The 15,279-nt window shown below is 31.8% G+C and overlaps 2 protein-coding genes across 2 annotated transcripts; both read left to right on the top strand.

Annotated features, from left to right (window-relative positions):
- The first annotated feature begins 4,415 nt into the window (after positions 1-4,415).
- On the top strand, positions 4,416-11,882 carry LOC105122080 (hepatocyte growth factor-regulated tyrosine kinase substrate). Its single transcript, XM_011020988.1, has 10 exons — positions 4,416-4,701; positions 4,861-4,917; positions 5,028-5,095; positions 5,811-6,021; positions 6,098-6,198; positions 7,423-7,498; positions 7,593-7,652; positions 7,718-7,768; positions 7,854-7,932; positions 11,436-11,882. Exons 1-10 carry the CDS (start codon positions 4,618-4,620, stop codon positions 11,531-11,533), a joined length of 885 nt encoding a protein of 294 aa, XP_011019290.1. The 5' UTR covers positions 4,416-4,617; the 3' UTR covers positions 11,534-11,882.
- Positions 11,883-13,897: 2,015 nt separating this feature from the next.
- Positions 13,898-14,863, top strand: LOC105122079 (RING/U-box superfamily protein). Its single transcript, XM_011020987.1, has one exon. The coding sequence runs from the start codon at positions 14,121-14,123 to the stop codon at positions 14,625-14,627; it is 507 nt and encodes a 168-aa protein (XP_011019289.1). The 5' UTR covers positions 13,898-14,120; the 3' UTR covers positions 14,628-14,863.
- The last annotated feature ends 416 nt before the right edge of the window (positions 14,864-15,279 follow it).

Genomic DNA, 15,279 nt, shown 5'->3' with positions numbered 1-15,279 from the left:
AAGTTATTAAAATCGATTATTTATTACACACACTTCGATTCCTTGTCTTTTCAACTGCTTCTTTTGTGACCACTGATGATTCTGTCTTCCTAGTTGGACACATGTCCAGCTCCCCACCATTCCTTGTTGGAGTTTTTCTTCCCAAAAAAATGCAATAGAAAATAGAAATTCATCAGTGCACATGTAACAAAATAAAAATAAAAAATTGTGTGTGATTTCCATTATAACGGATGGATTCAATTCATCATTAAAATTCTTTAACACCAGCCAACCCTTTCTTTCTTGGAAATAATGAATTGTTTGTTCTTTACTCCTGGTTATCCCATTTCTTTCCTGCCATTGAAGTTTCTCTGTTTTTGTTTCTAAGTTAAGCAAATGCAAAAGATTAAGTTTTTACATGTGTGGCGCATGCACAGCTATCTCTAACTATATTCTATTTATGCTCTTAAATCAATGTTGTAAAATTCTAACAAAAACAAAATAGAAATATAATGGCATGACAAGATAGAAGAGATAAATACAAAAATGATATAAAGGTATTTGATTAGAATAATAAAAATAAAAATAAAAATGAATATATTTGCAGTTCGGTTCAAAAGTAAAATTTGTATTTTTAAAATATATAAAAATGGAATAATATAACTTTTTATCCTAATTATCTTCGTTTTTTCCCTCTAAAAACAATAATTAAATCCTAAATTGTATCATGAGTTGTCATCTAAAAAGTCTGAACTCATTTTTAACCATGTTGTTTGCGCAGTGCAAGGTCTTGGAGTTTTAAAGTGCAGAGAAAAACGAAAGTCATTGTTAGCTTTGATGGTCAAATGTCAAAGAAACTGACTCTGATACCCTTAAACAGCAAAAATAAAATGAAACCGAAGTCCATGGCAAGTTGCAGAGCAGCTGAAAGAGAGTGTGATGGATTGAATTCTGAGTGTGTGAAGTGCTGTATCTTTTAAATAATAACATGAAAAGTGGGATCGGATACAAATTACATCCCATTTTGAATGTAATTTATTGTTTTATAGCAGCGATGAAGTCATGGAAAAATATTGAATTTCCCTAATTGATGAGTTATGAGTTGAGTTATGCTTGTAAAATAAATTCTTGGTATAATAAGAGATACTTTGATTCGTAAATTAATATTTAATTTTATTTGATAAAGTAAGAAACATGTGGAAAAATAAATGAATAAAATAAGTGCTTTTTTTTTCTTTTGAGAAGAGACTTGTGTGTACAGTATTATCAACTTGTAAATAGTGCTTTAGATATTAAACAAAAACAATACAAAAAAACTAAAAGGCATATGAGAAATATGATGAGATAAGACTCATTGCAATGTGAATTGAAACACTAGAGTGATAATTTTGTTCTTCAAACAAAAACTAACTGAATTAATTTTTAAGAGTAAAATAGTTTTTGATGGGACATGGCTGATATTAATTATGAAATTAATAGAGATTGAAAGGGTCTTTTCATTATTTTTAGCACGATAAAACAATATAAATACTCTTAAAAACAAAAACAAAAAAATTCATATGGCTTTTCCCATTGTGCCAGGACCATGGGTATGGTTGGAGGAGCTTCGAACTGGAATCAACTGCCTCTTCTTCTTTTTTCCCTTCTCTCCCATGCCCTCTAATTTTTCAAATTAGCCATCTAATAGATTTTTCTTTTATATTTAACTCATTTTTTTAATTATTATTTATTTTATTTTAAATAATTTATAAAATTAAAATATATTTTTATCAATTTATACTCCCTTCAAAATTTTCAATATTCTAGTATTAAAATATATTTTTATCAATTTACACTCCCTTCAAAATTTTCAATATTCTAGTTTGGTCGTTATTATTTTCTATGAAGATTTTTAAAATTGATTTTGTTTGGCTGTTCCAACCTCTATTTTTTTTATACAAAATTTAATTTATATTTTTTTATTGTTTTAATTTTTATTTATAATTTTTTTAATTAACATATATTTTTTAATTTCATTCCTTATCATTAAATTTATTAAAAATTAAACTTCTTAATATAGTTTGAATTAAGATTTTACAAGTTACGAGTTTGAGATATTAATTTAAATTTAAGTAATTCGTTCAAATTTGAGATATTAGTTCAAATTTAAGTAATTCACTTGAGCTTGTATTTTTTTTTATTCCTTTTTGTTTTTTAAGCTTGTGTTTTTTTTAATCCCTTGATATATATTCATTTGGAGATCAAACTTTGTTACTTGTTTTTCTTTTATAAGAATTTTTATTAATGTTGGTAATGACTTGGGTTATGTTATATCTTTTTATTAGTTATTTTTTATTAAATTTAATTTTTTTAAAATATATTTTTTAAAAATCATATCAAGTTGCCTAATTAAATATAAACATAAGATGTTAACTTTACAAAAAAATTATTATGTTTACTATTGAAAAAATAAAGTCAGAATTTATTCCACTGTTGTCTTAATTTTTATTTATTTATTTTTTATCTCTTTTCTAATTAAATTGTCTTTAATTTCATCCATTCATACTTGACTTTGATTTATTTTTTTATGTTGAATTTTGTCCCCATTTATTTAATTATTGCTTGTCTTGTTTTATTGTTTCATCCATTCATTTTTATCAAGAATTTTATTATTAGCTATTTTTTTTTATCAAGAATTTAAATTTTTTGTTTTTTAGAATTTTTTTCGTGGCTGGGGTTATAGACTTTGTACAACTTTACTATTTTTTCATATTCTCTTAAAACATTTTTTTTTACAATCTCATATTTTAATATTTGATTTGTTGAAAATTGATCTTCATATTTTTTTCTTTTCTATTTATAGAATTATCCCAATTTTATATCTATGGTTATGAGACTAATGAGTTAGCCTAAGTTTATATAAATTTTCTTTCCTTTGTTTTTTTTTTGAACTATATCTTTCAACATTAAATTCTTTGCTAATTAAGTTTTATTATTTTACTAAACTTGTTTTAAATGGGATTGTCTTGCTATCACAATTAAATCTTAGATTTGACATGTAAACTTGACGAAACTTTAATTTTTTTAATCTTTTTTGTATTATCAATTTTTTGTTAGTTTATTTTCTTATTGTTAATTTTTTTATTTCATGTTATTGAAATTATACGATTTTATTAAACCTAATCAAATCAATAGTTTGGGTCTTGATTTTTTTTAAAATATTTATGTCATTATAGTATCTTTTTTACTACAAAAAAATTAGAACAACCAACAATACAGAGGTAGCTACTTATCTAATTAAGTAATACTCTAAAATGTATGGAAAATTATTGTAACTTTTTTTTTTCTTTTCTTTTCTTTTTTCCCCATATTTTTTTCCTTGTTTTTTTTAGGTTTTACATTTTTTTTGTTTTTTTTTCAAAATTATCTTTTTTATTTTTTTAAATATTAAATTAGTTGAGAATTTAGTTCCATGGGTTTTTTAAAAAAAAAAAACTATGAATTGTTACAATGTTTCATTTATTATGTTTACTATTGAAAAAAATAAAGTCAGAATTTTTTTAAATATATTATCTTAATTTTTATTTATTTTATTTTTATCTCTTTTCTAATTAAATTGTCTTTAATTTCATCCATTCATGCTTGACTTTGATTTATTTTTTTATGTTGAATTTTGTCCCCATTTATTTAATTAATGCTTGTCTTGTTTTATATCATTTTTTATTGTTTTTTCTTTTAATTTTATTATTAGCTATTTTTTTTTATCAAGAATTTAAATTTCTTGTTTTTTAGAATTTTTTTTTATAGTGTTAGTCTCAAACTTGTGACCGGGGTTACAAATTTTGTACAACTTTACTATGGTTTTTATAATATTTTTTCAAGTGGTTTTTGTTTTGTTAGAATATTTTCCCATATATATTTTTTTAAAATTATATTTATTATATTTATTTTTTTAATATTGAGTTTGTTAAGAATTTAGCTTTAACTTTTCCTGCATGCTTTTTTCTTTTTCATTTTTTTCTCAAAATTATCTTTTTTTTGTGTTTTTTAATAATTATTTTTTTTAATTTTATTTTTTTTAATATTGAACCTTATCTTTATAGCTTTTTTCTTTAAAATATTGTGAATTGTTATAATGTTTCCCCACATTATTTTCTCTTCTTTTCTAAATGATTTTTTTCTAAAAATTATATTTATTAATTTTATTTTTTTTATATTGAGTTGGTTGAAAATTTAGTTTTATAATTTTTTAAAAATACTATAAATTGCTATAATATTTTTTTATATAATTTTTTTATTATAATTTTTTAAAAATGATTTCTATTAATTTTATTATTTTTAATATTATAGAAAGAGTTATAAAAATTTTCTCATGGAAGACTATATTAAACAAACTTGTAAACGGGGAACACAGAGAGAGAGAGGCCAAAATTGATATTTTGGAGTGCTAATACAACAACGGTCCGCGCTCTTCTTCGTACTTACACGACATCGTATCAGTAGACGGTGCATTCGGGTGCGATCACAGCGAGCAACCCGATAACAGAAAACGGATAAGCAAAAGAATCCAGGAAAAGAAAATCAAATTGAAAATTGAAGACTGAAAGTAACCGTCCTCAGAGCTAATAACAAGATCGGCGACCAGCAAAGAAGAAAATAATGTCAACGGAAGAGCCTCCACCTTTTCAAGAAGCAGCTCGTTGTGACGTCTGCAAATGCAGCTTCAACACTTTCCGTCGCCGCGTATTCTCCTCTCCCCCCTCCTTTCTCAATATAACAATCAATTAAAATCAATGATAATAGAAACAACTGATTGATTCAATCTAATCTATGCCGCGATCGTGGATTGATCTAAACTGTTTGATGAAATTGATCAAGTTCTATTTTAATTTATTTTTGCAGCATCATTGCCGTTGTTGCGGGAGGACGTTATGCCATGAACATTCATCAAATTATTTGGTCAGCCGTTTCTATCCCCCCCCCCCCCCTCTCGGTGTTTGGCAGTCAATTTGCTCCTTTTTTCTCTATTTTTTTTTAATGTGTGCGCGCGCGCGCATTAATCAATCCAGGCTTTGCCGCAGTTTGGAATACTCTCGAATGTTAGAGTTTGTGCTGATTGTTTTAATGATTCTACTCGGTAAATTACACTTCAACTTTATCGAATTTTTGTTCGTAGTTTCGAAATTTAATTGTACTAACATGTCATTCTATATCTTCCCTGTTATGCGAAAATGTAGTCCTTTCTTCATGCTTTTGATTCCGTGGGCTTGCTTCTCTGCATATATACTTGTCTTGGATTGTTATGTTAACATTTTATCAACAGTAGCCGTTCCTCTTTCACCCTCTAGGACTGCAAAGAGTAATGTACTTGCTATTTAAGAATAGGTCTTTAGGTTTGTGGATATATGTTTCATAATTTATTGCAGAATATTCCCTGTGGATAGAGATAGGAATAGAGATACTTGCAGATTGAATCGTCCTTTTGTCCTAAGGCCCGCCCCTGTTGATGGAGGGATCCTTTGCAAAGTACATTTATGTCAATTATCTCGTTCCTGGAGATGTATTTGTCTTTCTTAATGTAGTCAACATTTCTCTGTTGCTCTTCTTTATGCATACTGGCTTCCTCAGCCAAGATGGGGCTTTATCATGATTCCTATCTTAGCTTAAAGAGATGCTTTTACATCCTGTCCTCTCTTCTTTGGGTTGTCAGTTACTTGTAGATATCGATGATCTTCATGTAGCTCAGGGCCACTGAAGGATTTTTCATTCTATTGTCCTTTCTTTTCATCTTTATGGAAGTCTTCTTTATTCAGAAAATTTATTCAGTTATCATGAACTTTGTTTTTATACAGATCAGAGAAAGTTGAATCCCAAGTTTCTGTGGAGGGAGTTGATTCCGTAATAGATAAAGTTTCTAGATTAGACATTGATGCAGAAATACATCCAAAACTGGAGCCGACCACACTGCAACAATCTACCGAAGGTGCTATTGAGTGCAAGTGTGGGATGCCTTTATGCATCTGTGAAGCACCAACAGCAAAAACAGATCCAGTTCCCATGCAGGTATGTTTTTTCTATGATGGTTTTAGATTCCTTATTCCATACGTGGAGGTAATTTACTTAATCCATTATGTAACAGACAAAACCTTCTTCCACATTCACATCCCAATCGAATACAAAACCAAAGAAAACAGGTGCTACTCCAAAGAATAGAGGTTCTGCTTCAAGCAGCAAGCCTAGGTATGTTCACTGGAAAGCTTTATTATGTTCACTAGTGACTTGGTTTGTTTTCCCTTGGTAATTACAGGTGCATAGGTTATCATCTTGTCATAATTTGATTCTCTTCCTGTCATCCCATTCTCCTTTTCTTTTTTTTTGTATTCTGTAATATGGTTCATGTTCCTTTTTGTTTATAAGTACCTTATCACATATCTGTGGAATAGATAAACAACCAGAATGGGTCCTCATTGGAGGCCAAAGGGGGACACTGATTTAAGAGAAACTTACGGTGCTGACCTCATCAATTTCAATTATATCAATGGTTTTAAAGTAGCAATCATCCCTCGCAAGGAAATGGAAACAATCAGCATCTCTTGCATATTCTAAAGACATCTATTCATAGGGCATATCATCATTGACTGAGCTTGAGCTCAGAAAACCACTGAGCATTGAGTGTCTATCTTGGTAATGTGCTAGTAGGGCAACAAATGATGCCAATTTTAAAGATCTAAAAGAAATATCAAGATTCACATAATAGGATACTGCAGAATCATTATAGTTAAATTAGGAATCAAGTATTATATATCTTGTAAATTGTAATATAACTTTCGTAGGATAAAAGTTAGAATTGAATTACTTTGGATGAAAATACTTCACCATACAGCTACTTTGTGGCGAAGGAAACTAGTTTCCTGCTGGCCAGTCATTGTTGGTCTTGCAGATGCACAATGGTTTATTAAAAGATACAGGTTGGCGGGTGGAATTTGAAGATCATGGATGTTAACTGTACGAAAGTGTACAATTTTTTGTTAATGGATTTAAATAAGATTGTAGACTCACTGTCTCCCGCTCGCCATTTTCTTATAGCTCTTGACCTTTGGTCATCTAGCATTATCCCACATTGAAATATAAGTTAAAAAATGACTTTTGGGTTTCCAATTTGCGAATCTTAAACCCAGTCCATGCACTCCAACTCCACAATTGTTTATTTTGTGAAACATGATCCTGCATGGGAACGAAGTAGCTAAAATAGATGCAAATTGTGCATTGCAGGGAAGCTAAACCACATTATAGGACCAAAGTTAAGTTACTAGATAGACAGAAATGAGATGACATACTTTGTTTGGAATTCATATTGTTGTATCGTTTTTCTTGTTTCATTTATATATTTAGCTGCTGGCTTGTAAAGCTGGTGGGAAATTGTGTTCTACCAAGGTTCTTCATTAACTTGTGAAAAACTTGCAGTTCAGTTTTCAATCATGGCCAAATGACAAATGGTGGTGTTGGTAAACCTCAGATGGATTATGATGTCAATGGAGAGGTATAATCCACTTAATATAGTCACCAGGTTTTTTTTTTTTTCATAAAGAGTTTCATCGATCAGTTGTTTGTGCCCATGTATGTGTTCTGCGTAGGGTTTAAGGGAAGCCATAAAGAATGGTGATACTGTTGCAGTCAAGAAGCTTCTGAGTGAGGTATTCACCATCTTTAATGCAAAATCAGATTTGAAAAATGAATCTAAATGTTAATATCCCGACAGGGTGTGGATGCAAACTATCATGATAAGCAAGGAATGTCATTGCTACATTTGGTAATGATCTCTCATTTTCTTTTCATAATATATTTTGCTTGCCTGTTAAAAGTATGAAACTAATGAAAGGATGGATTGGGTGTAGGCTGCACTGTTTAATAGAACTGATATAGCTTTCATCCTCATGGACTCTGGAGCAAGCATGAACTACAAGAACGGGCAAGGTAATTAATCTTATATCCAGTATCATGTGTGGCTATGGTGCCAGTTTCATTAAATTGTTTGATTAGATAAGGGAATGATGCAGGTGAAAGCTATAAAAACAACAATACATAAAACAATTTTAATGAGTGAAAAAGATTGTAAATGTGAACTCTAAATTCACAATTTACTTCTTTGAAAATAAAATTAATGACGCCTACCTCTTTAGAGGTTTCCATGACCAATAAATAGGTCAGAAAACTCTTCTTTTACTAGAAAACAACTAGAAATCCAAAAGTACCAAGGGAATTAAAACAAAAATCCAAGTTAAACAATAAATCTGAAAAAAGCTTAGGAAAAATAACAAAATTGACCTAAACAGCACCATCGGGGCCTAAATCCTAATTTTGAGAGATTTAACGATCCAATAAGTGATGCAATGGTTTTTTTATAAGAAAATTGCCTGTGGAATCACCTTGAAAAATTTGAGCCTTGTCCAACAATTGAATCTTCTGATATCTTTGTTTTAAGATGCTAACTTAGTCTATCACAACTAGACATTTTTTTAGTCTAGATTTATTCCATTGGTCCATAAAAAACATTTGTTAAATCATTCTCACAGGAAAACTACCCGTTGAATCACAACTCTGCAAGCTCAACGTCATCTTTCTCTCCAAGTTAGAAAGAACTCGTCCTAAGTTCTGGTAATAACATTGCCGTCATTGTCATTGAACACTTCTAGACCTCTGTCTTGCAATCAAATGGGATAAAGTAAGCCAGAAATCAATTTCCGAAACACTCTTGTTCTTGATAGAGCCACTTATTGATAATGGCTTGTTCTATGCCAAACCTTTATTGCCCCTTTTTAGACTCCTCACCTCCTCCTTCTCCTCTATTTTGTTCTTCTTCACAAATCTAGATAAAAACAACTAGTTTTTACCCTTTCCTTCAACAATTGCCTCCTTCTTTCTAGGTGCTTGTATTATACGTTTCCTTTCTATACTAAGGGTATATGTATTATGCCTCCCAACATGCACAACATTCTTGTCATATTTTCAAGGTCTGCCTAATAGTATATGACATGTATATATAGCCACCACATCACACCAAACATTATCAAATTTTATCTTGCTTATGAAAAACAAAATGAGACAATGTTTGTCCACAATTACCTTGTTGTTTTCATTCAGTTATTTTAGTTTATAAGAGGTGAGGTGTTTTTCTGTCACAAGTTACAACTTCTCCACCACTTCAATTGACACTTTATTCTCATAACTACCATTGTCGATGATCAGGCTTCATACCTTGTCATTCATTATCCAAGTTGTTTGGAAAATGTTAAAACGCTACCAATTTTGTCCTGAATCACCTTTGGGCGACTGCATGATTTTTTGAAGAACTAGTGTAACGCCGCCATCCCTATTCAAAATCCCTTACTGTTATCAGAATCCTTGTAAACATGACCAGTCTCACCATCTGCTAGCTACTCTATCAATAAATTCTTTCTGGGATGACTTTCTATTTTGCTACTACATTGACTAGCCTGATTCCCCATTTCATCACTGCTATAACAATGAAACATGAAAGCTGAACTAGAACTATGACATGTCATGTATTGATTTTGTTGAGCATATCTGTTTTGGGGGGATCTTGGTCTTAAAATACAACTGGACCCTACTCTGTTATACTGATCCGTCCAAAAACCTCTATTTACAGCCCTGGTAACATGCTGCTTCTCCACAGTCAAGGTCCTCTGATAGACCTCCAAAATTTTTCACAAAGACTATAAACACAACACGTCCTAGATAGACTGCCGTAACCCATTTGGGTATCTGGCCACCAGCTGTCCTTTCATTTTTGCCCGGTAATTTCCGGTCATGCATTGATAAAATTTATTAGTATAATCATTGACAGATTTACCTCCTTGTTTCAATCTATGGAATCTTTGGTACAAGGTTTATGTATAGCCGAATGGAAAGAAGTACCCCCTCATCTTCTTCATTTTTTCTGAGTCACTAATTCTTGGCTTCTCTTGCCTCTCTTGTGACCTCTTCAACTGTTCCAATCAGGCAGAAGCCTTACCTTTTAATTTGATTGCAATAAGCTTTAATCCCATTTGTTCAAGATCTCTTTGTACTAAAAAATTCGTTCCAATCTATGAACTCTTTCGCCTGTAAAGTGCTTGCATCAAAGATTTTAATGTGAAACCCAAAATCTCTAGATCTGATCTCTTTCCGATCAAGAGGCTGTCTCTTCTAATCATTCCTCTAGTTTTCAATATTAGCTAGGGACCCATTTTCGCTTTCCTTCTCTTCTAACCTACGATTCAATTTCATGATTTGTCTCTACATGTCCTAAAAAACATGATGAGGTCCTGAATGGGGCCTCCTCGTCCCCTTCTTAGCAATGTTCTGCTCCATTATCTCTTTCAACCATGGTTACTACTAGCACACAACAAGCAAACTATTTAAGAAATTGCAGCGCACGACAGGCAATATAAACTTGGGATTGTTAGGCTCTAATACCAGCTGATGCATGCGAAAGCTACAAGGGCAACAATAGTATAGAAAACACAACATTTTTAAATGAGTGAAAATGGTTGCAGATGTAATTTCACAATTTATTTATCTAAAGATAAAATTAATGAAGTTTGCCTCTTTAGAGGTATACAAGATGTATGAATAGGTCATAAAACTCTACCTCTAGTAGGAAACAACTAGGATTCTAATGTATCAAGGAAATTAAAACAAAAACCCGAATTAAACAATAAATCCAGAAAAAATATCAAAAATGGCTCAAAAAGCACCGTCAGGGCCTAGATCCTATTTCCAATAGATTCAACGGTTCGATAAGTAACGTCACAACCTCTCAAAAGAAAATTGTCTATATAATCACCTGGAAAAATTTGAGTATGATCTAACTGTTTATTCTCTTGATATCTTTGTTTTAAGCTACTAACTTAGTCTCGTGCAGCAAAATCTCCTTTTGGATCTAGATTTGTCCCAAAACTTCATACAAGTATTTGTTAAGTTATCCACATTATCTATTTAGAATAGATCCCATATAATTGTTCACAACCCACAATCTCTGCAAGCCTGGCGGAATCTTTTAAGATTTACAAGGCTTGTTTAGACTTTTTGGTGAAACAATTTTAACAAGATTGAAATTTTTCCAATGAATTGGCATGTAGAAAGCAACAGGTCATGTTTTTAGGGTTCTGAAAGTTTGAAAATGTGCCCCGTAACTCTTTCAGGCTTGTGGTAATAAGGGGACTTGTGGAGTAATCATCTTGTTATTGAAGGGTTATACTCTATTATATGTTTTTTGTTATCCAGGGAAACAAAGAAAAGTTAAATTGCACTTTGCAAGCAAGGATAAATGTGGTTCTAGTGAATGATGAGGTGCTAGGATGACCAAGGACGATAATTTATTTTATCTCATCCAAGATAAACTTACTAGTCATAAGTTGTGGGTGCTGTCGGTCCCTAGTATTCTACTTTATGCTAACGCATTACATCTTTTCTAGGGGAAACACCATTGGACTGTGCTCCTGCAACTTTGCAGTACAAGATGAAACAGAAAGTGGAAGTAAGTGGACAGCAGGGCCCACACACCAGCTTGTAAATTGTAGATGTCTTTAATCTGCATATGTGCAAGTTATCTGTTTCCTGAATAAATTGTGTTGCTTAAGTTATGTATTTGTTTATACAATGTATCTTGTGCACCCGAGCAGATGGGCTGCTAGTCATCAGCTCATGGAGAGTGTCGAATGCGGTTCCTTTTGCATCGCAATTAAAAGCTCGCTTTTTGTGCGAGAACTTTGCATGCAAGATAGAGAATATTCGGAGAATATTTGCAAGAACACCATTTGTATATTGGATTTTACCTCCAATATTGCAGCCTGATCCATATTATGCGGGTTTTTTCCTTTCCAAACTGTATATTTTATTAAATTGGTTTAAATTAAACAGCTGATTGAAGATCATATATCATAGTTGATATGAGTTTCTTTTCTATTCTTCTATAGTATTATTATTGTTGTTTACAAAATTGTATTAACCATGTGAGTTTCAACGTGATTGATACCCATTGGGCAAGTAAACGGAGTGCACAATTTGGGGTATTCATGGAATATTAACAAATGAGGTATTTCCATGTTTTAGATACTGTATGCTTGCTTTAGGTCCAGTATATTTCTCATTCTTGTGCTCTTGGTATCTGCCTACGTATGTGGTCACAAAGCAAATCTAATTGAACCAACACTTGCTGAACGTCATAACAGTTTCCTTTCCTTTCCTTTCCTTTCCTTTCCAATTTTTTTTTTTCTTGTGTGTGTATGTGCGCGTGACATTCCTCGTTTTGCCTCTCTTTTTATGCCTTTTGAAAGACAGCATAGGATAAGATTATTCGATTCTCTCTCGAGGCCCTTTCCCCCCTGTTTCAGAGCCTTATGTGAAGTTGACGACCGATTCGAAACCCACAATCTTCTGAGAATGACATCATCGCTATCAACAAGAGCTGCTCATTATCGCTTGAAGTGTGATAAAAAGTAGAGATAGCAACATGGGAACATCAAAGTTGAAAATCAAAAGACATGATGGCTCAGCCTCAATCCATGGACTTGAAGGCCTACCCTGTATGGGATATATATGCATAAACATGATCCTTGATTAGATTGGAACATGGTGGATTATGAGGTGTTATTGACTACTTTTTAGGTACAAGGAAGTTAATTCTTCGTTTAAGGGACAGAGATGACACGGTGTCTTGTCTGGTAATTCTTTTCTCGCTTGCTTGTATGCTTGTAAGTAATTAGATATCATCACGCCTTTTTTTTCGTGGGTTCTGACTCGGATAAGTGGAATTTACATGCGTGATGGGGTCATTTCTCACGTGCCCATGAAAAAAGAAAGTGATCTCCGAATTGCAAATTGATATACCGCGGTTTTAAAGTATGATTGTTGATTTTTTTTTTCAAAGTATTTTTTTTTTAAATATATTAAGATAATATTTTTTATTTTTTAAAAAATATTTTTAAAATATATATCAAAATAATCTAAAATATATATAAAAATTTAAATTTTTAACCCAAAAAATTAATTTTTTTAAAAACACTAGTTATTCTGTATTTCCAATAGCATTTATAAAGTGTTAAAAATATTAATTTAAAATATATAAAAAATTTAAATTTTTTAAGAATATCAATTAACCAGCGTTTCCAAACATTTTTAAGAATAAAATAATAATTATTTTTCAAACTATTTTTTATTTTATAATATATCAAAATAATATTTTTTATTTAAAAAAATTATTTTTAACTAATATAAAAATATTTTAAAAAATATTAATTTAAAATTTAAAATAAAAAAATAAATTAATAAATAAAAAACACTTGAAAACAGAAACACAATATTGATAGGCCCTTTATATCCTCACCTAACAGTCTTTGCCTTCGGTGTTATTTGCTGTCCATGTCGACGGTTGATGATGATGATGCAACCGGCTCGTTTTCCTCTCTTGTTCCTTTCCAGTCTATTCAAGGGCGTTGGAGCTGAACTGCCAAAAGCTACAAATTAATTCGAGTCTTAAAAAAATCAAACTTGATCTTGGGTTAACTTCAAATTAGGTTTTTTTAACACCCACTTGGGGCAAGTTCTTATTTATTTATTTATAGTCACTGAATTTTACATGATTTCCTAGAAAATAAATGAAGTTTAAGTTAAAGATATAGCATACCGGGCTTCATTAAATAAATTTTACTGAACAAATGTTCAGGTCCTAGTTGCTTCGCTGCTTTAACTTTTCCTTCTTCTTCTTTTCAAAGATTAATTAGATTTTATTAAAATAAAAAGAAATTGCGATGCTAAGCCACCGTCCATACGTGTTGTGACCTCCACGAACGCACATGACAGTGACCTAATCACTATATAGTCGGTAGCGACACTTTATTCCTAACAGATATGACACCTAACAAAAAATAAAAAAATAAAATAAAAAGGTAAAGCAAAAGGCTCCCACCATTGTAACCCTTCACCTTTGCCTTTATAAAGGACCCAGATGCTCTCTTCAACTTCCCCCTTTCTCTCTTCTTCTTCCTCCTCCTCTTCCCCTCTCAGCTTTTTACTTGTTTTCGTTCTCTCCTCTAGGGTTTCTTCCTTTCCAGATTCGTTGCTTAACAACTGCTCTCTATTGTTTGCATTGGTTAAATTTGATGGGTTTTTTTGTAGAAGAGTCAGGGTTGATAGTGACCCATCTTTTATACAAGGCAGCTCTTGTATTAGCAGTCTTGAGATGGGCCTTGGCTTGGGCTCTGAGATTCAAAAACAGAACCCATTTAGCCTCTCCTGGCAATGATTCTCTGCAGCAATCTCATCCTGTTCCTTCTTCGCAGCAAATTCGGGACGGTCTGATCTTGACCACTTTCGGTGATGTCACAGAGAGGATGCCGGTAGTTTGCGACACATGTGCTGTCTGCTTGAGCCACCTGAGGGATCAAGATGAGGTCAGAGAGTTGAGGAATTGCTGCCACGTGTTCCACAGGGATTGCATTGATAGATGGGTAGATCACGATCATGAGCATGATGAGAATCACAATACCTGCCCTCTGTGTAGGGCACCTCTGCTGACAACCTCACAGAGCCTGGCTAGGACCAGGGCTGAGCCTAGTTGGGCTGTTGAGAGAATTCTCTACCTCTTTGGGGATGACCTGATGATGTGATCAAGTCGTTGTTGCTCCCCTGTTTTCCACTCTCTCTCGTTTTTTTTTTTATTTGAATTTTACTCCTTTTTCTTTTTAAAATTGGTCGTGTGAAATTGATTGTCAAGGACTCAGGATACGTGGTGCTCATTATTGTGTTAGGAAAAGAAATTAGGGCGAGTAGCAGCAGGATGAATTTTGTATGGTCTCTGGGAGTTGTATATATGTATTTTACGGTCTCTGCCTTTCAACTGTTATATTCTCTTTGTGCTATTTTGTTACTTATTTTTTTATGTTTTAAAAATATTTTTAAATATATATATATATAAATTATTCTTTATTTAAAATTAAAGTATGGGCCTAAAAAACTGTTGGAATATTGACGGCTACTAAAAGAAAGAATATCTTCATAGTTGTTGCATGATCAGGATTACCAATAAATGAGGAGAGTATTTCAAAGACTTTGCAGACACTAGCTAGCTGGAAATTCAAATTGTAATTTCTAGTTTATTCTTCTTCAAATATTTAAATATTGGTTAAGTATACAAATTTGTTTATATTTGTATAAACCTATATATAAACATGAGAAAGACATGTTTGTATAAACCTATATATAAACATGAGAATGAGAAAGACATAACTAAAGAAAGTTATTTTATTTTTAAAATACATA

Source organism: Populus euphratica, unplaced genomic scaffold (assembly GCF_000495115.2).
Source record: "Populus euphratica unplaced genomic scaffold, PopEup_1.0 scaffold19.1, whole genome shotgun sequence".
Taxonomy (NCBI): Eukaryota; Viridiplantae; Streptophyta; class Magnoliopsida; order Malpighiales; family Salicaceae; genus Populus; species Populus euphratica.
This window is presented reverse-complemented; position numbering and strand designations above follow the sequence as displayed.